Source organism: Halichoerus grypus, chromosome 11, assembly GCF_964656455.1.
Source record: "Halichoerus grypus chromosome 11, mHalGry1.hap1.1, whole genome shotgun sequence".
NCBI classification, from domain to species: Eukaryota; Metazoa; Chordata; class Mammalia; order Carnivora; family Phocidae; genus Halichoerus; species Halichoerus grypus.
Window position 1 is genome coordinate 42,102,347 of NC_135722.1, and position 26,962 is coordinate 42,129,308.

Consider the following 26,962-nt stretch of genomic DNA (forward strand, 5'->3'; position numbering starts at 1 on the left):
CCCACATGGTGCTCCCTGCTCAGCCGGGAGCCTGCTTCTCCTCTCCCTCTCTGCCTGACGCTCCCCCTGCTTGTGCTCTCTATGTTAAATAAATAAAATCTTTAAAAAATAATAATAAAAATAAAGATTTTAAGTAATCTCTACACCCAGTGTGGGGCTTGAACCTACAAGTCTAAGACCAAGAGTCACACGCTCCACCGACTGAGCCAGCCAGGTGCCCCATAGATTGCCCAAAACTTTAAAAGCTTTAGTAGATTTAAATTTCTCTGACTTCTTGAAGGTAAAGTGCTAAGAGGAACTCTGGCAACCTTGTTGAGAGAAAGACCTGACTAAATACCGGAATGTGTGAGGTGTTGGGTCTCTGTTCTGGAAGTAGCCTCAGGAGTTGGCCATTTGAGCTTGGGATGAGGCCACAAGAAGCATGTGGCCATTTGACCTACCATAGAGTTGCACTGAGCATGTGCAACTTTCACACACAGTGAATGAGAGGGAGTTGTCCCACCTGCCTTCAGACTCAATGGCTATTATAGTCTGGAGGAGGGAACATAAGTGGGAAATTTCATAACCTGCTCTTTAAAGCCTCAGGCAGGTCTCTCTTCCTCTGCCTATCATTGTGTGAGCCTCTGTCTTGTTGGCTGATTCTGTTGTTTAAAGATAATGCATAACATTTTGTATCTGTTCCCTAAATGTAGACCAATTACTTGACTGGTACTCCTAGGAAAAAAAATGTCATCTGTATTGTTCTTTGGAGGCAGTTTTAGTAATCTTTTTATTTTTAGTTTTTTATTATTTTTTTTTAAGATTCTATTTATTTAAAACAGAGGGCATGGGGAGGGGGTGTGCAGAGGGAGAGGAAAAAGCAGAGCCCCGCTGAGCATGGGTCCTGATGGCAGGGCTTGATCCCAAGACCCGGAGATCAAGACCTGAGCCAAAGGCAGATGCCTAAGTGACTGAGCCACCAAGGTACCCCTTTGTAATCTTTTCAATATGTGATGTTAGTCTTATGCACTGACCTTAGAACGTTAAAATCGTTTCCACCCCAGTAAGATTCAATCAACTCCACTGTCTGTTCATGGTGATGCCTTTCCATTGTTTTGTCTAGTGTGTTATATTTAGTTATTCTGTTTAATCTGTGTTAAATAATTATAAACAATAAAATTCCTAATAATAATCCTCTCATAAACCCTATCACTGATATAAAAATAATATTCAATTCACCTGGAATTTATTAGGCATCTATAGGTGCAGCTTTGAAGAACTCATGATTAAAAAATAAGAGGCAGTAAAGTAGGTGACAGGATTCAGGTTCTAATATCAGCTTTCTCATGTTTGACCACTTTGTGATTTGAGGACAAGTTCCTTTTCTCTAGGCCTTGATTTCCTAGACACCTAATTTTTTATGACTCTTGGTATATGACAAGGCTTTTGCTCTCAACTTAAATTTAAAGCATTCAATCTTTAAAAAGGGGAGGGGGCACCTGGGTGGCTCAGTCAGTTAAGCATCTGTCTTTGGCTCAGCTCATGATCCCAGGGTCCTGGGGTAGAGCCCTGTGTCTGGCTCTGCTCAGCGGGGGGACCTGCTTCTCCCTCTCCCTCTGCCTGCCACTCTGCCTGCTTGTGCCTTCGCTCTTGGTCTTCCTTTCTCTCTAATAAATAAAATCTTTTTTTTTTTTAAGATTTTATTTATTTGACAGAGAGACACAGCGAGAGAGGGAACACAAGCAGGGGGAGTGGGAGAGGGAGATGCAGGCTTCCTGCCGAGCAGGGAGCCTGATGTGGGGCTCGATCCCAGGACCCTGGGATCATGACCTGAGCCGAAGGCAGACGCTTAACGGCTGAGCCACCCAAGCGCCCCAAATAAAATCTTTTTTAAAAAAAAAGCATTCAGGGGGTGCCTGGGTGGCTCAGTCGTTAAGCGTCTGCCTTCGGCTCAGGTCATGATCCCAGGGTCCTGGGATCGAGCCCCGCATCGGGCTCCCTGCTCTACGGGAAGCCTGCTTCTCCCTCTCCCACTCCCCCTGCTTGTGTTCCCTCTCTCGCTGTGTCTCTCCCTGTCAAATAAATAAATAAAATCTTTAAAAAAAAAAAAAAAAAAAAGCATTCAGAATGAGGGGTGCCTGGGTGGCTCAGTCGGACTCTTGGTTTTGGCTCAGGTCATGATCTTATTAGGATCATGAGTTCGAACTCTGAGTGGGGCTCCCCTCTCAGCAGGGAGTCTGTTTTGGATCCTCTCCCTCTGCCTCTGCCTCTCCCCTGTTCTCTCGCGCTCTCTCTCTCTCAAAAAAAAAAAAAAAACCTTAAAAAAAAAAGCATTCAGAATGATACAATTACATACTAGAGTAAACATAAGACCCAAAACAAGGTGCATATTATAAGTCAGGAAGAAATCGGCTATATAAGGTCCTGATATCTATTGAACGAGCTCTGTATTTAAGAATATACAACAATGGGCACCTGGGTGGTTCAGTCAGTTAAGCGTCTGCCTTCAGCTCAGGTCATGGTCTCAGGGTCCTGGGATGGAGCCCCACATCAGGCTCCCGGCTCAGTGGGGAGCCTGCTTCTCCCTTTCCCTCTGCTTGCCACTCCTCCTGCTTGTACTCTCTCTGTTTGTCAAATAAATAAAATCTTAAAAAAAAAAGTATACAACAATGTATATACACTGCCAGTGACATTTTAAGTGCAGACCTAAAATGAGGTTTTATAAAACACATTATGTTTTCTTGTCTTTTCATATTTAATAGTTTCCTTAATGACTTGGTCAGGATAAGTCTTCAAATTTTCTTCTGTAACACAATGAGCCTCCAGGGCGATTGAAGTGGGTATGGTTGGTCCTACACTATGGTGACTCTACACTGCTGAGCTTTCTTATTGCTAAATCTAGTTTTTATGCTTTTGGGGGCCTCATTTCATGCCAACAGATTGTCACTTCTTGATAAGTGGGCTTGGAAACCAGATACTGTTCTTGTAAAAATTTCATGTTAAACATGAATACACAAGTGAAACAACCTGTTGTATACACATCTTGGAAGTTGATCTCAAGGGAATTATGTTGCATGAAAAAACGATCTCACTGGTTACATTGTACATCTTTGAAATGACAAAATTACGGAGATAGGGACAACAGGTTAGTAGTTGCCAGGGGTTAAGGAGGGAAGTGGCTGTATAAAAGGGTAGCAGGAGGGATCCTTAAAATTGTTCTGTATCATGCCTGGTGGAGGTCACATGAATCTAAACATGGTAAAATTGCCTAGAACTAAATACACAAGTAGAGTGCATTTAAAAACTGGTGAATCTGAATGAGGAGTAAATTATATCAATGTCAATTTCCTGGATTTGGTATTGAACTGTATGCAAAATGTTACCACTGGGAGAAATTAGGGGAAGAATATATGGGATCTCTGTATTTAGGTCACTCTGCAATTATCTCAAGATAAAAGGTTTTTTTAAAAAAAATCAATACATAGGTTTTGAAGAACATTCTTAGAAAGTGCTGTAAACACATGGCCTTTGTGATATATTTTGGGTGCTCAAAGAATTTATATTTTGCTTGATGGTTTTAAAAAGAAGAAATCTAAAAAAGCTGGATTCTAGATACATGAGACAATATTTGTGCTCTATCTTCTTAACGGAAGTGTACCTGTTAAGGGCGAGTTCTGTCAGATGTCTTTTATCCACAGTATTTTGCTCAAGGCTTCAAAAAAAATTTTTTTTTAATAATAATTGGCCAGAAAACTTTTTGAGGGGGAAGTGCTACGTGGGGGCATATGGAACCTCATATGAGCAATACCGAAGGTGCTACGGCTGATAGTAGCTGTAACAATTGGGTTTTTGGAGAAAGGTAAAATCCTTTTAAAACAGTGACCGTCAATCTCCCTTTTTGAGAAAAAAAAAAAAATTAATTTCTTGGATGCTCAGAAAGCGTGAAAGGGACCATTACGAAATAAAGTGCGACTTCGATGTCCCAGCAACCCCAGCCTAACTGCAGAGGCAGAGATTGAGACTACTGGAGACGTTAAGAACTAAAGTGGATCTTCACAGAATCTACCCTCACTTATTAGAAGAACTGAAATGACTTTCCCAGATAATAATTAGTTACTTTCCCTGTTTCTTTGAGCTACAAAAGGGCTTCCAGTTCTCGCAGTCTACTGCTCTTTCCCGCTGGACCATACAGCCCTTATAAAATGGGCTTCCCTTTCTGAGCACTTCCTCCCTTGGCTGTTGTAGTTCCTGGAAGAGGAAACAATTTCTAGGTAGCATTTAAATGACCACAGCGCTTAATTCGGCGTTTGGCTTGCAGGGAAAGCTTAATGTCTTCCCAGATGCCCCTGCCACCTAAAACTGCCGTGGACTACAAGGAAGAAACTTGCGGCATACTTACAGAGCGCAGGCGCAGGACGGAGAAGGCTTGTCCTCTCTGCGTTGCCGTAGGTGCTAGGTGGCTTGGCCTCGTCACCCCACCCCCTTCCACGTCAGCCTAGGACTGTGCGGAGCAGCGGCTGCTGCTGCGGGTTGGAGCCGGAGTCCACGGTCCCACCGTTGCCGTAGCCGCCGCCCCTTGGAGCCAGGTAGCGGGCCAAAAGCCCCCAGTCCCCGAGGCGTGCTGGGCTGGGCTGAGTCGGAGGAACTGGCTCTCCCGCGGGAAGATGCGGAAGGGGAGCGACTAGGCCGCTCGCGTCCGGGCCTGGCGAAGTGGAACGGGGGGCTGGGAAGCTCTGGGCCGGACGCCCTTTCCCGGTCTTTTGTACTGGCCAGGGGTCTAATCCCTCCCGGGGCCCCGGGGCTCATCATTCCGGGGGCTGCTTTGCTGGAGGAAGGGAAGGGGGTGGGGGTGCAGCGTACTGATTGACCGACCGACACACAGTCGGATCCACCCATGAACGCAAGAAAATGTTTTAAGGTTTTTAGCCGAGTATTCGTGCACAGGGTCTCTTAACTTGAGCAATTCAGATTGTGTGTTATGTTTAAAAATCATTGTTCTGTTACATGGTTGGGCGGGACTGGGGGACTGTCACTGTATTGTGGGCCTTAGTTGTTGCAGTACAGCATTCTCAAGCCCTGGGCGGGGTTGTGGGGTCTATACCTTAGACCGAGGCAGACAGGCGTGTCTTTTATTAAAATAGGCATTATTTTTATGGGACACAGTATAAATTGACCCTACCCTTCTAATACTTTAAAACTCATTAGCCAAACTGAATGAACTTTAGACAGTAAAGATCACGATAGTTACTGGTTGTGTTTTTGTTTTGTTTTGTTTTGTTTTACTTGTAATGATATCCTTCTATTTTTCTAGATTTTCTGGCATCAATCATCCTTAAATCTTGTATCGAGGTTTGATTATATCCGGAAACCATGACGGCTGCCGAGAACGTGTGCTATACGTTAATTAACGTGCCCATGGATTCAGAACCACCATCTGAAATTAGCTTAAAAAATGATCTAGGTAAACTCTGATAATACTTGGAAAATTAAATGGAGAAAAAATGAAAATAAAAGGCTTATTTTCATTTCAAGTTTATTTGTAATTAGAAATACTTATTTTAGTTTTTTCTAGGATCTCTTCAGTAGAACTTTGGTCTTATTAAAAATGAAAACTTGGGGCGCCTGGGTGGCTCAGTCGGTTAAGCTTATACCTTCTGCTCAGGTCATGATCCCAAGTCCTGAGATTGAGCCCCACTTCAGGCTCCCTGCTCAGTGGGGAGTCTGCTGCTCCTTCTGCGCCTCCCCTCTGCTTGTGCTCTCTCTCTGGCTCCCTCTCAAATAAATAAAATCTAGAAAAAGAAAAAAAAAAACTTGTTACATTTAGACTTGCAATATTGGTTTTTGGAAATAAAACAGCGTCTCAGCTTAGCTTAGTAAAGCTAAAGAAATGTAATAGTTGTTAGATATTCCTCAAAATAACATAATGGCTTATATAGTTTATGTTATGCTTAAGTGTAGCTGACCGTTCTCTGTAGGTAACAGGTTGAGAATGTGTATTTGAATGTCTCAGTTCCTCTGTGCACTTAACTTCATATTACTTAGCTTGTAAAACTAGAACTTTGTTCTTTGGGTTTACCACCTGCTGAACTAATGAAGTCAACCCTGGAATACACATGTGTTTTCCAGAAAGTTTTAAGCTTTTTGAGTATTTGAGGTTTCAAAAGGTTTAAGCTTTTATAAAGCATTTATACAAAAAGAAAACAAGTATATTTCTGGATTTTAAAAGTGTATACTCTGTATCCTTTCTGTGAGTGATTCTGTGAAAAATAATTTTTCAAGGTAATGCACATTCCAGAATAATGGTTCTTGTTTCATTGAACTACTAAAAATAAGTTTAACTTAAACTGGTAACTACTGTTTAAAACGAAGAGTGAAAATTATGCTTCAGATCTTGAAAGTATCTTTTAGAAGGTAGTTTGCCATTTGAAAGGAGACAATATTTTACTTGCCTAGTCCCACCTCTTAATCAGCAGTAATGGAATATCCTGATTTTAGGCTACTTAATATTAGGTTTCTATTGAGATCCATTTTTATTTTTTATTTATTTATTTATTATTATTATTTTTTTAAAGACTTCATTTATTTGAGAGAGAGAGCGTGAGAGAGAGAGAGCACGAGAAAGGGAGGGTCAGAGGGAGAAGCAGACTCTCTGCTGAGCAGGGAGCCCGATGGGGGACTCGATCCAGGGACCCCAGGATCATGACCTGAGCTGAAGGCAGACACTTAACCAACTGAGCCACCCAGGCACCCAAGAGATCGATTTTTAGAGAAGGAAAAAGAAACCCTCCTTTATGGCACTTAAACCTATACCCCTATATACAAAAGCCACAGATCTTTTTTTTTTTCATGTTTATGTATGATAGTAGAATGGAATGCACGTTAATGAATAAACTTTCATTACTGTTTTTTTTTCTTATAATTTAAAAGTTTTCGGGGCACTTGGCTGGCTCAGTGGGTAGAGCATGCAGTCTTGATCTCGGGATCTTGAGTTCAAGCCTCATGTCGGGCATAGAGCTTACTTTAAAAAAAAAAAAAAAGTTTTCACTTTTAGACTCCCAGATACTTAAGGTTGCAGCTGGGAAGATAAAGAACAAAACCTGCCCTTAATTGTAACAATACCTTTTTCTTAATTACAGCTGCCTTAACTGTCTTCCCCCCATCAAGAAATAAATAGTCTCAAATCTCAAATTTTATGTGTATTTTTTTACTGTATCTTAAGAGTTGAGGTGAGAAAAAGTTTAGAAGTAGTTTCCAATTTGAGTAACAAATCCTTTCTTGTGAAATATTGAGTTACTTTACCTATGCTTTTAGTCACTGGACATGAGATCTGATGACCATACATAGCCTGGAGTAGGAAGTACTTGGTAGATTTCGGCGAATTGAATTAATATTTGAAATTTTCCATATTTTTAGTAGTGTATGGAAGAAAAGTTCTGAAAAGTTTGAAGATGTAGGAAAAAAACATCCTTCACCTCAGTTTGAATTGTTGGAATAAATGGAAATCGGGGCTAAGGGGGCTTGAATTGTAAATGGTACAGATTTTTTACATGTTTTCTATGAAACTTCTAAAACTTTTTAACATGTAGTTACAAGTGGAGCTTTATCCTGCTAAACCCTTAGGATTTGCTAATTTGGGAAAAGTAGTCAAAAACTGGAACGAAAGAAGACATCAGCTTTATAATGATAACAGTTTTATGCCTTTTGGACTTTGTGTCCTTTATGCTATCAAACAGATTAGGAAAAAAACCTTTTTTTTTTTTTTTAATATTCAGAAAGGAAGCTCAGGGCAAAGATAAGAAAACCTATTTAGGCTCAGCAAATACAACTTTAGCCACTTAAAACTTTGCCCAGTCTGTCTTATTATCAGGGAGATTGCTCTCGGCTACTGTCACCTTTCCTGATGCTTTGTTTTTGTCATCCTCACAGACTTAAAAACTGAAGGTTTGCACAGATTGGTACTCCATAATTTTACAGTTTTTTGTTTTTGTTTTTTTAAGATTTTATATATTTATTTGAGAGAGAGAGAGAGAGAGAGAATGCGTGCACGAGCAGGGGAGGGGGGAACTGGGGAGGTTGGGAAGAAGCAGACTCCCGGTGGAGTAGAGAGCCAGATGCGGGGATTGATCCCAGGACCCTGAGAGACAGATGCTTAACCAGCTGAGCCACCCTGGCGCCCCTAGTTGTTTGTTTCTTGATTTGCTATGGCAATACCAATTTTTTTTCATATGTGGCAGGAGATATGATACTCTGAAGCAGGGAGAGATGCATGAGAAAGTGTGTTTTAAACAAAAATGTTCACCCTTGTGGAGTAAGTTTGGCAAGAACCCTTACTGTGTTCTCAATTGAACACAAATTGAGAACCTGAGAATATTCTCTATTCTGCAACATGTGAAAATATCATACCAAGCTAGTAATAGATATAGAGCCTTTGGGGGCTGGAAAGAAATTTTGATTTACCTACTATAATTCTTGAAAACTTAAATCCTTTCTGTAAATATCAGCTGGTCATTCACAGTCTCTTGTCTCTTTGGCAACAACAAGGAACTCTTCATTTGATAGCCACTTAGCTCTAATTGTTGGAAATGTATTCCTAGTTCTGTTCTTTTCCTCATGATAACTCTAAGGTTATTAAAAACTTCGTCATCCCTCTTTGTCCTCCCGTCTCCTAGATATTTGCTTATTTCTGTGATCTAAGCAGTTGTAGCGATGTGCTTGCCTCTTACATTCCTGCCTTTGAATTTTGGACACAAAATATTTTTACCATAAATTCTTCAGTATGCAGTGATAATGATGAAATTATAGATTGTTTTGCATAATATAGTTTATAGTGTAAATTGCTTTAAGCTAAGTAACAATAAACTAGTATCTTAAATATCTCATCCTTAATTCTAAATAATGGCTACTTATCTAGTACATTTTAATTTTCTTCCAGTTTTTTAGGTGATTTCTTAAGAAAGATTCTGAAGTTTTGTAGTCTGTTCCAATTTTAGTATATGTGCTGCTGAAGCGAGCATGGAAGATTTATAGTCCCGTAGAAATATGATGGGATTTTGGGTTTAGTGTATTAGTTCCCAGCCTTTTTGAGTTTGAAGATCTAATGTTAAAAAAAAATGCCACTGATCCTCCCCTTCCTTTCCTCATGATAGTTGTGGTAACTTTGAGGAAATACACAACTGACTAAAAGCAATGTTGATATCAGAAGCCATTTATTCTAACAGCATCTATTTACACTGTGAAAAATAGCTACATCTGTGTTTGAGACATGCATCATTTGGTATACCTACAGATTCGTGGCTTCTACATTAACTCCATGGGTTAGGGACCAGAGATCTAATCCAGTGCCTTCATGTTCTATGTAAAGTAACATGAGGTTCAGAGATAAATGACTTGTGTAAAGTCATTCAGCTTGTTTGTGGCAGAGCTAGGTCGAGAACCCTTGTCACTTTCTTTTTTTTTTTTTTTAAGATTTTATTTACTTATTTGATAGAGACACAGCGAGAGAGGGAACACAAGCAGGGGGAGTGGGAGAGGGAGAAGCAGACTCCCCACCAAGCAGGGAGCCCGACGCAGGGCTCGATCCCAGGATCCTAGGATCATGACCTGAGCCAAGGCAGAATTAACGACTGAGCCACCCAGGCGCCCCCCCCTTTGTCACTTTCTTTAGTGCCTTTATTATCATTACTGCTGGTAAAGTGAGAAAATGTTTTGTGAATTGTAAAATTATCTGGAGAATTTTCCTTTGAAGTGATTGTGCTTTTTTTTTTTTTTTGAATCAGAAAAAGGAGATGTGAAGTCGAAGACTGAAGCTTTGAAGAAAGTAATCATTATGATTCTGAATGGTGAAAAGCTTCCTGGACTTCTGATGACCATCATTCGTTTTGTGCTACCTCTTCAGGATCATACCATCAAAAAATTACTTCTGGTATTTTGGGAAATTGTTCCTAAAACAACTCCAGATGGGAGACTTTTACATGAAATGATCCTTGTATGTGATGCATACAGAAAGGTAAACCAAACCATGGTTATTTCTGAATATTGCTTTGATTTTAATTGTAAAATTCGTGGAATGGGATTTGTTTTAATTTTTAAAATTAAGTCTGGGGTAAGATCTAAGTTACCGATAATTGAAACTGAAGTTGTAAAAAGTTACTGTAAAAAATTTTATTGGAACTTTCTTTGGACATTTTTCATGCATTTTTATGTTACTAATTAAAAAAAACCAGTGACACATAAAATATGAGACATTGATGTGATAAGTAAAAATTGATTTGACAGGAATCTGAAGGAAATTGTCTGATAATCGAGATCTTTTTCCACAAACTTACTTGCTTATTTTTTTCATAGGAAATTTTGCACTTAATTGTGTGTTGTTTTGTAAAATGCTGGAACTCAACATTTCATATTTAAACTTTATCAGGATCTTCAGCATCCTAATGAATTTATTCGAGGATCCACTCTTCGTTTTCTTTGCAAATTGAAAGAAGCAGAATTGCTAGAACCTTTAATGCCAGCTATCCGTGCTTGTTTGGAGCACCGACACAGCTATGTTAGAAGAAATGCTGTTTTGGCCATCTATACAATTTATAGGTAAATAAAGGTACTCCTGTGGCTTAGTTTTGTGAGGATTATTTAGTCTTTTAGACTAGAGGTACCACAACAGTTCCTTGCAGATTGTACGTAGCTTGCAGATAATGCTTGTTTAGCCTGAACGATATATTTTTTTCTTATTATTATTATTATGTTGTCAACATTGAAAAGATCTGGCAACCCTGGGTCCTAGTTTCTGCATGACAACATTATGCTGAAATTGACAATAGCTCCCTTTAAATAAGTTGTATACTTTGCAGTTTACAGTGCCTATCATTCTCAGTTGTACTTCAGCCCACTTAATTAGTTAACTTGCTTAGCCCTTGTAGGTTTTGAGTTTTTGACCCTGTTTTTGAATTCTCTTTGTGTGGGATGTGGGTCTTGTCTTTTTACCCTTAGAAGCCTTAAGGAGGGAACTTTTTAATGAGAAAGGTTGCAGTTCTCAATTGATTCCTGTTCTTTGAAAGCTGAAGATTTTGGACTTTAAAAATGATTTAAAGAAATCTTTTCAAAAGGGGGGGGGAGGGGCGCCTGGGTGGTTCAGTTGGTTAAGCGACTGCCTTCGGCTCAGGTCATGATCCTGGAGTCCCGGATGGAGCCCCGCATCGGGCTCCCTGCTCAGCAGGGAGTCTGCTTCTCCTTCTGACCCTCCCCCCCTCATGCTCTCTTTCTCTATCTCATTCTCTCTCTCAAATAAATAAATAAAATCTTTAAAAAAAAAATAAAATAAAAATGACTTAGAAGAACCAGTTAGATAAGGCTAGAATGCTTGGTTTTTGTAATTACTGGTGTCAATCTATTTAGACATAGGATGTAACTTTTATAAATATCTTTGTACTTTAAGAGTTGATTGTTCTATTTCATAGTTCTCTTATTGTTATATTAGATTTTGTTATCTGTTGGGGAAGTGGTATTCTGGTTAGTAATGTAGAGTTCTTTGAAAGTTACCGTACAGACTACACAAATTTCAGAACTTAAACTAGACTGCATACACAAAAATCATGACATTTATAAGACAATGGGAAATTTGAACACTGTATATGATGATATTAAGGAATTTTAAGTTTTTTAAGGTATGATAATGGTATTATGATTTGTTTTAAAGAGAAAGTATCCTCTGGGGCGCCTGGGTGGCTCAGTCGTTAAGCGTCTGCCTTCGGCTCAGGTCATGATCCCAGGGTGCTGGGATTGAGCCCCGCATCGGGCTCCCTGCTCGGTGGGAAACCTGCTTCTCCCTCTCCCACTCCCCCTGCTTGTGTTCCCTCTCTAGCTGTGTCTCTCTCTGTCAAATAAATAGATAAAATCTTTAAAAAATAAAAATAAAAAGAAGGTATCCTCAATTATAATATGCCAATACATTTATAGAAGAAGTGGTAAGTGGTCTGGGATTTGCTTCAAAATAATATGGGAGGAGAAGAAGTGGGCAGGGGTATAGGTGAAACAGAATTGGCCATGAATTAACAATTGTTGAAGTCAGGTGATGGTTTTTAAGCTGGTGTTCATAATTCTGTATACTACAAATACTTAAAATTTTCCTGAATAGGAAGTAAGTTAGCAAGTAAGTGAATAAGTAATTATAATGCATAATTATACAATTCAAGGGACTATTTTTAAAAAGATTTTATTTATTTATTTGAGAAAGAGAGCACAAGCAAGAGGGAGAAGCAGACTCTCCCGCTGAGCAGGGAGCCCGATGCAGGGCTCAATCCCAGGACCCCGGGATCATGACCTGAGCCGAAGGCAGACGCTTAACTGACTGAGCCACCCAGGCGCCCCTCAAGGGACTATTTTTATTCCTGATAATTCTTAAGACTCTTTCAGTACACTGAGAGTGTCATCATGAGCATTGATCTTGTATTCCTAAAGTATATGAAGTATATAAAGTATATGAAAGACAATTATTAGAGATATTCCGGTGAACGATAGCATGTGGAAAAAGTCCGCTTTTTCTTTATTAAAGTAGAAAGCATATAATTTGATAATTTAATAGATGAAGATGTAAGTTTGTGATTTCTACCCACAGTTCTAATTGACTTAAGGTTTCAAAAAGCAAAACGATTGACAGTGTTATAAAGCTTGATAAAGATTAATTTTAGTAGTGTCCAGGCAGTTACTAAAATAACAAAGTAGGTTTTCATTAAATATGAATATTACCTGTTTTATTTCAAGGAATTTTGAACATCTTATACCTGATGCTCCTGAACTGATACATGATTTTCTGGTGAATGAGAAGGATGCAAGTTGCAAAAGGAATGCCTTTATGATGCTAATTCATGCAGATCAGGTGAAATACTTTTTAAAAAATACTTTTATGACTGTATTCAAATGATAATTAAAAGTATTTACATAGGCCTAATCAAGTTTTTAGTCAGTGATTTTTTTATAGTACAAGTGTTCGTATATTTTGGGTTTTTTTAGATTTTTGAACTTAATTTGTATAAAATGGTTTTCTCTTAATCTTTCTCCAGACAATTGCTTATGTATATACTTTATTTTTTAGTAAACAACTGAGAGATATTTAATAATAGCCACTTGACAGTTTTTCCAGATTGAAATTATTATGGCCATATTTTGTAACACTCTGTTTTGGGGCTTGAATCTGTTATTCCTTCTATTGGTATAGATCTAAAATTGTTTAATAGAGAAAAGTGGTAGCTTTGTATAGGGTTCACCCTGAGCCATGTCTGTGAAAGAAGCGTGGTCTTCGGTGTAGATATGTATCCTTACTAGGCTCTTCAGATTTCATAAGTTGGTGTCAACTCCACATCCAGCTCTGCTAGTGCTTAAAGTGTATGGATCGGCAGGGGGTTGGGGGGGTGGGGGGGTGGTCAGCAGTGACTGCATACTTTGGTGGCATCTAATCTTGGAATTTTTGCTGTCCAGTATTCTCCAAATGTGGGAAATAATGAAGACTGAAAGATACGGAGTCTATCCATTTCTCTGAAATCTAGATGCTGTCATTTTATCTTGTGAACAAGATCATAAGAAAGCTGCTTATTTGGGCCAGGATCTTTTGTCCTCTTGTACAGTTGGTTTTATTGACCTATATATTTGGTGTTATGCTGTTTACCTACACGGGGGGCATAATCAGAAAAAGTTCAATAAAATTTCCTGATACTTTTGCTGTAGAGATATTGTTGAGGTCATAGTTTTCTATATCAGTATTCAGTATATGAGAATCGTTGAGATTTTTCTTTTAACTTTTAGAAGTAGGAATAACCATGCTTCTAAACAGCTGGTTTGTTTTGATTGTATGGGTACTCTGAATCATGTAATACATAGTGTTTTTCTCCTTAGTTTAGCTGCTAGAAAATTCAGACCCCAAATTTGTGGCCCATTTCTAGGAAATGTATTGGACTTTATTTCTTACATGTATGTGTTAACCTTCTTTTTTTCCCTTCATTTAATTTTTCTTTGCCCTGATTTCCTCATTTCTTTTATATTCAGTTGTGTATGTTTTTTAAAGGTTGCACTGATTAAGTCCTTTTATTGAATGAGGTGGAATTTGATAAATGTATTTTTATTTTGTTAGGATCGAGCTTTGGATTACCTAAGTACTTGCATTGATCAAGTTCAAACATTTGGAGACATTCTTCAGTTGGTTATTGTTGAATTAATTTATAAGGTAAGACTAAAATGGGTAACATACACTCTAAGAGCTTAAGACAAGGTTAAACTCTCTTTTTCTGGAATGTTGCTTAATTGCTGGGATATTATGTTTTAGTAGTAGAAATATTTTATAGCATAATCTATGAAAGCCTTTTTTTTCTTTTTCCTTTGGTTTATTGTGTTTTCCAAGCACTTCCAATTTTTCTAAACCTCCTTAAAGAATTCTATTAAAAACTCATGGCTTGACCCAATACAGCAGCAGAGAAATCATCGTGCACTATTCAGTAACTGAATAGATTATGAATCAGGCTTTGGAAAAAAAATTCAAGATCTTTTCTTGAGTACACACCAGACTACTTTGGAAATCTAAAAACAAATCAGAAAAGCTTTAAATATTTTCTGTGTTCCCTGTTTGTAAAGGAAAATAGATTTTAAATATATCAATATGACATTGTTAGCCATTGACCAATAGGAAGTCTAAAACTAGATGAGATTTGGGTTTTAAAATGAAGTGCTTTATTGGCAACATTTAAATTTGATATATTCTTTGAAAGAATTGATTGTATCTTAATGTTCTGATAAAAGGTAAATAACATCCAATTTTGCTATTGACACCATTGGAGGCCAACAAAAATATACATCAGGAGTGACTTTACTAAATAGGACAATATTGACAAAGTACCCACAGCAGACACTGCTGATGACCGCTGTCTTTGATTCTGAAAGAAAAGGGCCCCTTTCAACACAGGGAATCAGTCATTTAGGTTTGGCATTTAAGATGAAACCAGAACTGTAAATATATAGTTCTTTTTAATTCATTGTATGGTTTAGAGATGCTGCTGAGGCTCTCAAAAATAGGAATTCTCTGCTGTTCAGAGACTTCTTTGTCTAGCAGGGTCCAGGTTATAGTAAGAGGAAATAGCTTTTGAGTCATGCCTGAATAAAAGAGATTTGACTGTATATATATATATATTAAAGGAAAATCTGACATAAAAACCAACTTCAGAAAAGGAAGAATAAGGAATATTTGCTTCATGGGTAAAGGTATTAAAATATATTTAGGATAGCATAGAGAATTTTAGTTGTCTCCACAGTATGGAATATGGTTCCAAATAAATAAGTAATAGTACTTGAGAAAGGGGTTATCTTTCTTGCTTTAAGAATGGGTATTTTCCTTTTATTAGCTATTGAGATTGATATCCATCATGTTTCCCTTTTTGACATGACATCCAGAGTAAAAATTTAGGACCATATTTAATATCCTGTCACAGTACCCATGTTAATGCACTTGGTCCTTGATTTTGTTACTTTACATTCTCTTGTTCTTTTTCACTTGTGTATAGTATGCATATCTTTTATTATAAACCATTTGAAAATCTTTTGTGAAAGAGTGAGAATATTAATTGTGATTGAATAAATAAATGAATGAGTAGCTGTAACAATTGTCTGAAGTAAAACCTATTTCTTCCTGAAATTACCAGTCACGGTGTCTTATCTCATGTTGGCTGACATCTTCAGATGCCCTTATATCATTATTCTTTGTTTTCAGATTAAGAAAACTAGCATCTAAGCTGACATCTCTAAAAACATCTGTTTGAAAGCAGGTGTCCCTGGAGTCAGTTGAAACCTAAATGTTCTCTTCTCCAGGTCTGTCATGCTAATCCATCAGAAAGGGCTCGTTTCATTCGCTGCATCTATAACTTATTACAGTCATCTAGCCCAGCTGTAAAATATGAAGCTGCCGGAACATTAGTGACACTCTCTAGTGCGCCTACTGCAATCAAGGTACTGCTTATTTCTTTTGGTGCCGGTTAGATGATAGATGTGCTGTCTTAGCACTTATTTATTTTTTTATTTTTAATTTGTTCTCTTTTTTAAAAGATTTATTATTCACTTAGAGAGAGAGGGAGAGAGAATGCAGGGGAGGGAAGGGGCAGAGGGAGAGAGAGAGAATCTCAAGCAGACTCTGAGGGAAGTTTGGAGTCCAAGGCAAGCCTTGATTCCAGGACCCCAAGATCACGACCTGAGCCGAAACCAGGAGTCAGACACTTAACTGACTGAGCCACCCAGGCACCCCAGCGCTTAATGATTTAGTGGCATTGCAGTTTACTTTGTGATTACGTGGCATTACATGGCACAGAAATAACAGTTTATAAATGTTGTGAAATTATTGGATTCCTTACATAGTCCAATCTTTTTTTCCTTCCTGCTTTCATACATATACATGGGAAGAAAGGGAGACACAGAGAGAATACTAATATTTCTAGTTTCTGGAGAATGATACTGGTATTTTAAGATCTCTCCCCATACTTTAATTATGTTAAAACCTAGATCTGGGAAAATGAATTTTGGATCCTACATGATGGATCCTAAAAAAAAAGATTACAGTGCATGTTTTCAATATTGGAATGTTAGCTTTCTCTTCTCTAATTTACTGTATCAAGACTGCAATGCGGGGGGCGCCTGGGTGGCTCAGATGGTTAAGCGTCTGCCTTTAGCTCAGGTCATGATCCCAGGGTCTTGGGATCAAGCCCCACATTGGGCTCCTGGCTCAGCAGGGAGCCTGCTTCTCCCTCTCCCTCTGCCTCTCCCCCTGCTCATGCTCTCTCTCTCTCTCTCTATCTCTGTGTCTTGAATAAATAAAAATCTTTAAAAAAAAAAAAAAGACTACAGGAGGAACCCCTAATATAGTCAGAGAATGAATAGTTCTATAAAGCCAGCTTGTATTAATAGGAGACTCGATTGCTTGACCTGCCAATACTTAGAAAAAATTTTTAACTTTTTATTTTGAAATAATTTTAGACTTACAGAACAACAAAACAGCAAAAGTTGTAAAAATAGGACAAAGTTCTCATTACCCTTCACCAGCTTCCCATAATGTTTGCGTCTTGCGTAGCAATTGTATAATTGTCAAAATTAAGAAATTACCATTGGAACGATATTGTTAACTAAACTGTAGATGTTATTTGAATTCCACCAATTTACTTCACCAATCTCCTTTTTTTGTACCGGATTCAATCCAGGATCCCACATTACATTTAGTTGTCATGTGTTAGTCTCCTCCAATCTGTGCCACTTCCTCAGGCCTTTTCTTGTTTTTCATGACCTTAACACTTTTGAAGAATACTGGGTCAATTTGTTTGTAAAATGTCCCTCAATTTGAGTTTGTCTAATGTTTTCTCACAGTTAGATTGAGGTTGTGCATTTTGGGGAAGAATACCACGGAAGTGATGAACCTTTCTCAGTGAAGGAGTGTACATGATGTTGGAATACTGTTAGTGATGTTAACCTTGATCAGTCGGTTAAGGTGATGCCTGCCAGATATCTCCACTGTTAAGTTATGATTTTTCCTTTTGTAATCAGTAAATAACATGGGAAGATACTTTGAAACTGCAAATAACCTATTTCTCTTCAAACCTATACCCACTAATTTTAGCATTTCTGTATAGCAGTTATTAATGTGATATTCTAATGGTGACTTTCTGTTTCCCTCATTATACATTTATTAACTGGAGTCCTGCAAGAAGAGCTGTCCCTTTACCTCCCACCCTCCCTCCCTTCTTCATTCTTCATATCAGTATGGCCATTTTATTCTATGTATTATAATCATTATCGTTATTTGTTTCATTGATCATACTATTCCAGCTTTGGCCACTGGGAGCTCTTTCAGGTTTGCTCCTTTGTCTTCTGCTTTTAATGAGTCAGGGTCATCTTTATAGTCTTGATTTTTCTGTACTGTAATGCAGGTGTGTTAGACTTTGCACCTAAACTCAAAGATACTCAGTAGCTATATTTTGGGGGATACTCTGTCTGCTTTTTTCTGCCTTGTTCCTTAGTTTCAACCCTTAATTTTTGACTGTTAGTATTTCTGCCTATAACAGCCCCTTTTCATCCTTTTAACTTGTGATTCTTCTTAACTTTTTTAAACTTGAAAATAATGAGATTTATTAGAATATAGGGAACAGAGGGACACATTCCTTTGGGAAATATTCATAAACTTTTAGTGCAGGAGTAGTGAATGTATTTTGGCTTCTTTGGGGACTTTTTTTTTTTCTTATTTTCCGATTCTGTGTTTAAGATGGATGAATGTGTTCCTAAAATGTGTTTCCTTTTTTATATAGGCGGCTGCTCAGTGTTACATTGATTTAATTATTAAGGAGAGTGACAACAATGTAAAGCTCATAGTTCTGGATCGATTGATAGAATTAAAAGAGCATCCTGCTCATGAACGAGTACTACAGGTAAATGTTATCTGAAAGAGAGAAATCCTAGATAAAATCTTTTTCAAGTTGAGGTAACACTCAAGCTTTGCTATCTTGGTTAACTTAAATTCTTGGAGACTGGGCAATTTAAATTTTGGTCAGCTAAGGTGTAACTCTTGAATCGCCATAGCCTTTTGGGGTATTTGTCATAAAAAATATTTCTAATATGAATTAATATGTTATATCTTTTCTATTTGTACTACATTTGGTATTCTTAACAATAGAGATACATTCATTTTAATTTGAATATAATTTATTGTTTTTGAAAAATATGCCAACTGATTGAGAATAAAAGATAATTCTATGGAATTATCAGCATACCTGTGTAATCTGTGAGAATAATGGTTTTTATAAAAATAAAGCTCCATGGGGGCGCCTGGGTGGCTCAGTTGGTTAAGCGACTGCCTTCAGCTCAGGTCATGATCCTGGAGTCCCAGGATCGAGTCCCGCATTGGGTTCCCTGCTCAGCAGGATGTCTGCTTCTCCCTGGGGCGCCTGGGTGGCTCAGTCGTTAAGCGTCTGCCTTCGGCTCAGGTCGTGATCCCGGGGTCCTGGGATCGAGCCCCGCATTGGGCTCCCTGCTCCGCGGGAAGCCTGCTTCTCCCTCTCCCACTCCCCCTGCTTGTGTTCCCTCTCTCGCTGTGTCTCTTTCTCTCAAATAAATAAATAAAATCTTAAAAAAAAATAAAAATAAAGCCCGATGACAGCTAAATTCAATGTTATTCTGGGTCAGAGCAACAACAAAAAATTTGCTCTATAGGACATGATTGGGACAATTAGAGAAATGAGAATTATGGACTGTATATTATGTGGTATCATTGTTACCAATGTTCTCTGAATTTGATAATTGTATTGTGGTTATATAAGAGTTTATCCTTATTCATGGGAGATGTACACTAAAATGTTTAGGTGTAGCGAGAGTGGGATAAAGTATGTGTGGCAAAATATTAACAACTGGTGAGTGTAAATGAAAGTTATATAGGAATTGATTTTTAGAACTTTTTTATCAGTGAAATTTTTTTTAAAGTTTTAAAGAAGTAAAATCATTTGTAAATTAGTTGTGCTATATTTTAAAATCTTTATCTGCCATAGTGTTTTTTAAAGTATGTGCCATTAAAACATTACATTTTCCTGCAGAGCGAAAATAACATTATCCCACTTAACAAAATTAATAGTTTCTTAATATTATCTAATACCAACTCCAAAGTCAAATTTTCCCAGATGTCCCTGAAATACCCCTTTTGTTTGGCTTGTCTAATTCATGACCGTATGTCTTACCGGGTTATGTCCTTGATGTTTTAATTAGAGCAGTTAATTTTTTTCATGATATGGGCTTGTGAAGAGACCAGACCAGTTGTCCTGTAAGATGCCCCTCCTTGTAGATACATCTGATTACTTTCTGGTGGTGTCATTTAGTTTGTTTCTCTGACTTCTGAATTTTCTATAAACTGAGTTTGAGCTAAAGCTTGGTAGAGTCACAGTAAACATTTGCAGTTTGAATGCATCATATGTGATATTATATACTTCATATTGTGTTACATCAGGATACCCCAAATATCTGGTTCTTCCACCACCAGTGATTTTATTATTGAAAGAATTAAGGTGATGATGGTCAGAACCCTCCATTCTGTGGTTAGGATTTTTTTCTCTTAATATTGGTGTTAATTCTGGATTTTTTGTTCTTTCTCAGGATCTGGTTATGGACATCCTGAGAGTATTGAGCACACCAGACTTAGAAGTACGCAAGAAAACTCTGCAGTTAGCACTGGATCTTGTCTCTTCTAGGAATGTTGAAGAGGTAAAACAAAACTCTGACAGCACTGTTGTAAGCCGTCAGGCCAAACATGATGTAATTCCCACGTATTTTTACTTTGTTCTCTAGTTGGTTATTGTTCTGAAGAAGGAAGTGATTAAAACAAATAATGTGTCTGAGCATGAAGATACTGACAAATACAGACAACTCCTTGTGAGAACATTGCATTCCTGTTCTGTCCGATTTCCAGATATGGCTGCAAATGTTATTCCTGTGGTATGTAATTCTGATGACTTTAATTTTGAAATTCTCTAAAAGAATAGAAAGGTTTAGTTATTTAGCAGTTAAACTGTTTAGTAGAATCACTAAATCTTGTGGTCAGAAGTGACCTTTCTGTTCACCCTTAAGCTCAGAAGGATAAGGAATCTGACTTCTTTCTCTTACATCTTCATTAAAAAAGTAAACACAAAAATATAATGACAAAAATACCTCCACATATTACTATAATTAGTGTTTGTTACAGTTACCTATGATAAAATTATGCTGTGTATATATATATATCATTCAGTAGCACAAACAAGTATTTCTTTCAAATAGTTTTACCTCTTAAAAGTTGAAGGATTTAGTTATAGGAAAAATATATGTACCTAGAATCATTGGCTTCTGTCACTGTCAGATAAATGAGGTATGTTGTAATTTGAAATTTTGTCTTTGAACTCCACAAATTTTTTCTGAAATGATTTTACTTTTAGTTACAACTTAGGAGTATCCAGTTACTTTATTTTGAGTTGTGTATTTCCAGCTTTCATTTTATAGTGAGTTTTTTGTAATAAGCTTGGCTGCACAAAACCCAGGAAAGACATTGTGACTTTGTTTACATAGCAGTGCTTTTTCTCTCAACTTACATTCTGTTATATGTTCAAAAATTATTATAGTCTTTGTAAATTTGTTTACTTCTTAAAACTTAGATAATTTTCGGGGCGCCTGGGTGGCTCAGTCATTAAGCGTCTGCCTTCGGCTCAGGTCATGATCCCAGGGTCCTGGGATCGAGCCCCACATCAGGCTCCCTGCTCAGCGGGAAACCTGCTTCTCCCTCTCCCACCCCTGCTGCTTGTGTTCCTTCTCTCTGTGTCTCTCTCTGTCAAATAAATAAATAAAAATCTCAAAAAAAAAAAACTAAAACTAAAAAACTTAAAATTTTCTTTGTGAAAATTATATAACTTATGGGGCGCGTGGGTGGCTCAGTCAGTTAGGTGTCCGACTTTTGATTTCAGCTCAGGTCGTGATCTCAGGGTCATGAGATTGAGTCCCATGTCGGACTCAGTGCTCAGTGTGGAGTCTGCTTGAGATTCTCTCTCTCCCTCTTCCTCTGCCCCTCCCCCGACTTGCGTGCACATGTGTGGCCTCCCTCTCTCTCAAATAAATAAATCTTTTTAAAAAAATTATATAACTTACCCTGTTTTCCTTTTTTTCCTTTCAGTTAATGGAATTTCTCAGTGACAATAATGAAGCAGCAGCTGCTGATGTGTTGGAGTTTGTTCGTGAAGCCATTCAGCGCTTTGATAACCTGAGAATGCTTATTGTTGAGAAGATGCTTGAAGTCTTTCATGCTATTAAATCTGTCAAGTAGGTTTAAAGTCTGTTTAAATTAAGGTCAAGGGGCGCCTGGGTGGCTCAGTCGTTAAGTGTCTGCCTTCGGCTCAGGTCATGATCCCAGCATCCTGGGATCGAGCCCCGCATTGGGCTCCCTGCTCCACGGGAAGCCTCCTTTTCCCTCTCCCACTCCCCCTGCTTGTGGTCCCTCTCTCGCTGTGTCTCTCTCTGTCAAATAAATAAATAAAATTTTTAAAATTAATTAATTAATTAATTAATTAAGGTCAAGCAAGCAATTTATCAGTTTCTATCTTTAAAGGGTCAGTTGATAGAACATGTAAGGGAGAAGAAATGAATCAAGATACTAAAGTCAATATAAGTATCACAGTAGACATCCCCTCACCCCAACCTCAGTAAATCCATAATCTGTGGGCAAAAATTTGCTTTTGTAGGTGTGATTTAGCTAGGTTTCTCTATCCTTATTTCCTCTAAAACGTGGTGAATCCTCAAGTGACTAAGGAACGTATTTTTAAAGTGTATCACTTTTTGGATACCATTATTTATATCACCCATTAGTATTTATTAAAATGAGGGATTGAAAATGCAGCCTAGGGGCGCCTGGGTGGCTCAGTCGTTAAGCGGCTGCCTTCGGCTCAGGTCATGATCCCAGTGTACTGGGATCGAGTCCCGCCTTCTCCCTGTCCCTCTGTCACTCCCCCTTGTGCTCTCTCTCTAATAAATGAATAAAATCTTTAAAAAAGATTCAGAGGGCAGTTATGACAACTTATGACAATATAAGTCATTAGGACCCAGGTTCTTTCTAGGGTGTGGGCCCTCATCTACATGGCTAAGATGCCTACTGGAGGTCCAGTCTTTATATCAGGAGGCCAGTCTCTGGAAAGAGAAAAACTAGGAAGGTATACCCTTTAAGAATATTTTGGGGGGGGGCGCCTGGGTGGGTCAGTCATTTAGCGTCTTGCCTTCGGCTCAGGTCATGATCCCAGGGTCCTCGGATCGAGCCCTACATCGGGCTCCCTGCTCCGCAGGAAGCCTGCTTCTCCCTCTCCCACTCCCCCTGCTTGTGTTCCCTCTCTCGCTGTGTCTGTCTCTGTCAAATAAATAAAACCTTTTAAAAAAAAAAGTTTTAGTTTCTAAAATGTTTTCTGAATAAATTTAATGAAAATCTTAAGGAAAAGATAACTAAAGACTTTATTCAGTTTAACATTCTTAACTAGAGAATTGTTGCTTTCTTTATGTTTCTGGAGTTTTTTTAATTACTGATCCTTTGCACTCCTTCCTTATCTGTTCAGCATCCTACCTTTTCAGTGACTACAAATAAAAAGTGAATTACTTTTTATATCAAAGTTGTACATTTTTTATAGTAGTAGATGATAAAATTTACCTTAACTCTGTCCTAAATGGAGGATAACACCTTTCTGGGAGACATTTTGTTATTTTTACTAATGAGTTTACCAATTTTAAAGTGTTCCTAATAATAATGGGTGAGAATACTTATTTTCCTTTTAATCCTTGTGATTTCTGGAGAGAATCAAACTTAGTGTCTTTGTTACATTTCTTTCTTAAAATTTCATCCATAGTCTCTTGGAACTGCAGAATCTTATTTTCTTTCTTGAGCTTAAATTCACTCTGCTTTAAGATTTGTTAGCAATGTCCCTGTTTCAGAACTTGTTCTTCCCTTAGGATCTACCGAGGAGCATTATGGATCCTGGGAGAGTACTGCAGTACCAAGGAGGACATTCAGAGTGTGATGACTGAGGTCCGCAGGTCCCTTGGGGAGGTATGTTCTACTTTAGTAAATGCTACTGTAAATGGTGATTTTTACTTTAGTAAATCTGACTTTTATGTGGTGGTTTGCTTTTATGTTTTTATTTAGTAGTAGTGGAGTTAAAAACACTGAAAAATGTGTTTTAATTACCCAGATAATGAAAGCTTAGAGGCTATGGGAAACTAGGGGCATCCCTCTCCCCTGCATTGAGCCATAACACCTGTTCTTTTGCCTGTTTTATTTACCCTTTCAGGTAAGATTTTATTTGAACCAAAGGTTATGTGTTTGAAAAGAAGAAAAAGACTTGTAAAACTCTGTGTTAGCCCTGTATATTCTGAAAGGAGAATGCGAATATTACAAGAACCTGCTGACATTAGACTGTTTGTGTACTAAAACTGGCAGTGTTTTCCTCACCCAAACAACCATATGGTAGAATAGGAAGAATAGTGCTTGTCGGGAGACCTGGGTTACAGTCTTGCTTTTGCCATTAATTAACTCTGGGACCTTGGATATAAATTTCTTAACCTGACTGGACTTCAGGTTTTTCACATATGAAAAAAGGAATTGACCAATAATGATTGAAGACTCTTAGAGCTTAAGTTAGATGATTGGTATTGAGGAATAAATACATAGTCCCATCTGGTTTTTTTAAAAGGTAGTTGATAAAGTTATTCTGTACACATAAGTCAGATATATTTCATTTTGGAACAGGTGCTGTTTTGGTTAGTATTTCAGAGGAAGGGGTAGAGAAGAGGAATAAGGCTTAATGAGTATGTACTTTGTCTTAGTCACTGTCCTAAGCATTTTCCTATTAAGTAACTTGTATGGATAGATTTAAGATTTCCATTTAAGAGAGAAAGAAACTGAGTAGTTTAATTAACTTGCCCAGAACCATTCAACAACTAAGTGGCATCCAACTCCAAAGCCCCTGTTCTTCCCACTACGTCATCCTGGGAAGGAAAGAAAATTGAATGCAGAGTTGCAAAAATCCCATTGGTGGAATTGCCTTCTCCATAGAAATGATTGAATATTTAAATACAATTTTGCTTGCTGTTGATGTTATTACTAAATTGGTATTTCCAATTGATTTGTAGATCCCAATTGTGGAGTCAGAAATAAAGAAAGAAGCTGGAGAATTAAAACCTGAAGAGGAAATAACTGTGGGGCCAGTTCAGAAGTTGGTAACTGAGATGGGCACCTATGCAACTCAGAGTGCCCTAAGCAGTTCTCGACCCACGAAGAAAGAGGAAGAAAGGTAATCTACAGCACATGTGCCCTACCATCTATACTTTTTAAATTACTACTCCTGAGTGTAGAACAAATGATTTTTTTCCTCTTATTTGCTTTTTTTGACCAAAATGGAAATCTTTGCCATTTAAGATACTTGAAAGGAGGATGTTTAATTTCTCCTAGGAATTGTGTTGATGGTTTTAATCCTCTGCTCCTTAAAACTGTTTTCATTGAAATAACTGTTCTGTTTAAAATTATTTTAACTTACATGGAAAATGCTAAGTGGAGGGGCACCTGAGTGGCTCAGTCAGTTAAGCATCTGACTTTGGCTCAGGTCATGATCTCAGGGTCCTGGGATCGAGCCCCATGTTGGGCTCTCCAGTCAGCGAGGAGTCTGCCTCTCCCTCTCTCTCTCCCTCTCTCCCCATTTGTACGCTCTCTCTCTGTCTCAAATAAATAAATAAAATCCTAAAAAAAGATTTAAAGAAAATGCTAAGTGGAGGTAACTGTGAATTTTGTTGCCTGTATTAGTGCTTGGGAAACTATTTCGAAGATTTTCCACTTCTAGTTGATGGACTAAAATTTTAATATTTTCTGCCTTATTTTGCTCTCCAATTTTATAATGAACGTGATAAAAATAATGCCTAAAATTTTAATGGTTGTTACTATATGCTAGGCATTGTACTAAGTAGTTTGTCTCTTATAGTCTTAACAACTCATTGAGATACAGTTTATTATTACCCCATTTTACAGAAGAGGAATTTGAGGCTTAGAAAGGTTTGTAACTTACCTGTAGGAACACAATAAATAGATAAGTTGGAATTTGAAGTAGCTCATTGGCTCCAGTACATACACTCGGAATCATTTTCCCTTTCCATATTCACTTCGCTCTAGCTCTTTTGAAGATAAGTTGTAAAACCATGTATATTTCCCTTTTTCTATTCTAAAAGCTAAAGAGGGAGCTAATTGAGATCCTCTTCACTGAAGGGTGGCAGTGAGAGTGTTAAATAGGCTTATTTGAATAATTTATGCAAAAGCTGCATGCTGCTTAAGAAATGGTTGGGTTTCATTTTCCTTGATTGCTTTGCAGACCTCCCCTGAGAGGCTTCCTTCTGGATGGAGATTTCTTTGTTGCTGCCTCCCTTGCCACAACTCTGACCAAGATTGCCTTGCGCTACGTAGCTTTGGTTCAGGAGAAGAAAAAGCAAAATGTAAGTTCATTTATCGTTCATTTATGCTCCATTTACCCAGCAAATGTTGAGTGCTTACCATATGCATTGGACAGTGAAGGACCTAAAAGTGAATGCTGAAGTTCTTGTCATTAAAGAGCTTATGGTAATGGGGGAAATGGACATAGTAATACAATGTTATTGTAAAATTGACAAAGTAATACAATAATGTTACCTTGTGATTAGTCCAGTGGAAGAGATGTAAGGGCTTATGAAGTCATTTGCTTGCTAGGACCATTCAAGGCCCAGAGAAGGAAAGACCTCTCTCTCAAGCATTTTCATCCAGTCAGTCATTGTCTTTTTTATCCCAGAAATGTCTCTTCAGTGTGTTCTCATTTCTACAGTTTATGCCTTCATCATAGCTTCTGGCCTGTTCTGACTTTACACTCATTACACTCCATTTCCATTCCCCCCAACCTTTTGTGCTGTTGTCCTGCATTTTATTTCTGTGTGTCATGTTATCAACCCTGACATGCATTGCTGTTATTTTTGCTGTAAATAGTTAAGAATTATTTGTGTGTGTTTATATACATATATATGCATCATTTATTTTATTTATATTTATTTATTTATTTTTAACATTTCTTATTTATCTAATATTTGGCTGGGCTTGGGTATGGGGGGGAGCATAATTAGTTGTAAGAAGTCGAGAGTTGGGAACAGGACAAAGTGCAAGGACCTTTCTGGGTGACTTTTTTTTGGTATTTTTTTTCTTTATGGTAAAATATATATAATGTAAACTTTACCATTTTAACCATTTTTAAATGTGCCATTCAGTGACATTAAGTACATTTATATTGTTGCGCAGCCATTACCATCATCCATCTTCAGAACTTCATCATCATCTCAAATTGAACTGTATCCAGTAAACAATAACCCTCCTATCGTCCTCCTCCCCACCCCCCCAGTCCCTGGCAACCACCATTCTGCTTTC

General features: G+C 37.9%; 1 protein-coding gene across 1 annotated transcript in view; it reads left to right on the forward strand.

The window, feature by feature from the left end:
• The first annotated feature begins 4,408 nt into the window (after window positions 1–4,408).
• COPB1 (coat protein complex I subunit beta 1) overlaps window positions 4,409–26,962 on the forward strand; it is a 37,145-nt gene continuing 14,591 nt past the window's right edge. Inside the window, exons 1-14 of the mRNA XM_078058374.1 lie at window positions 4,409–4,565; window positions 5,291–5,440; window positions 9,756–9,985; window positions 10,397–10,566; window positions 12,736–12,850; window positions 14,099–14,191; window positions 15,823–15,960; window positions 18,297–18,416; window positions 20,128–20,235; window positions 20,320–20,466; window positions 21,671–21,816; window positions 23,485–23,581; window positions 24,664–24,824; window positions 25,890–26,010. Coding sequence (XP_077914500.1) covers window positions 5,350–5,440; window positions 9,756–9,985; window positions 10,397–10,566; window positions 12,736–12,850; window positions 14,099–14,191; window positions 15,823–15,960; window positions 18,297–18,416; window positions 20,128–20,235; window positions 20,320–20,466; window positions 21,671–21,816; window positions 23,485–23,581; window positions 24,664–24,824; window positions 25,890–26,010 — 1,737 coding nt within the window. The 5' untranslated portion in view covers window positions 4,409–4,565; window positions 5,291–5,349. The remainder of the gene's footprint in view (window positions 4,566–5,290; window positions 5,441–9,755; window positions 9,986–10,396; window positions 10,567–12,735; window positions 12,851–14,098; window positions 14,192–15,822; window positions 15,961–18,296; window positions 18,417–20,127; window positions 20,236–20,319; window positions 20,467–21,670; window positions 21,817–23,484; window positions 23,582–24,663; window positions 24,825–25,889; window positions 26,011–26,962) is intronic.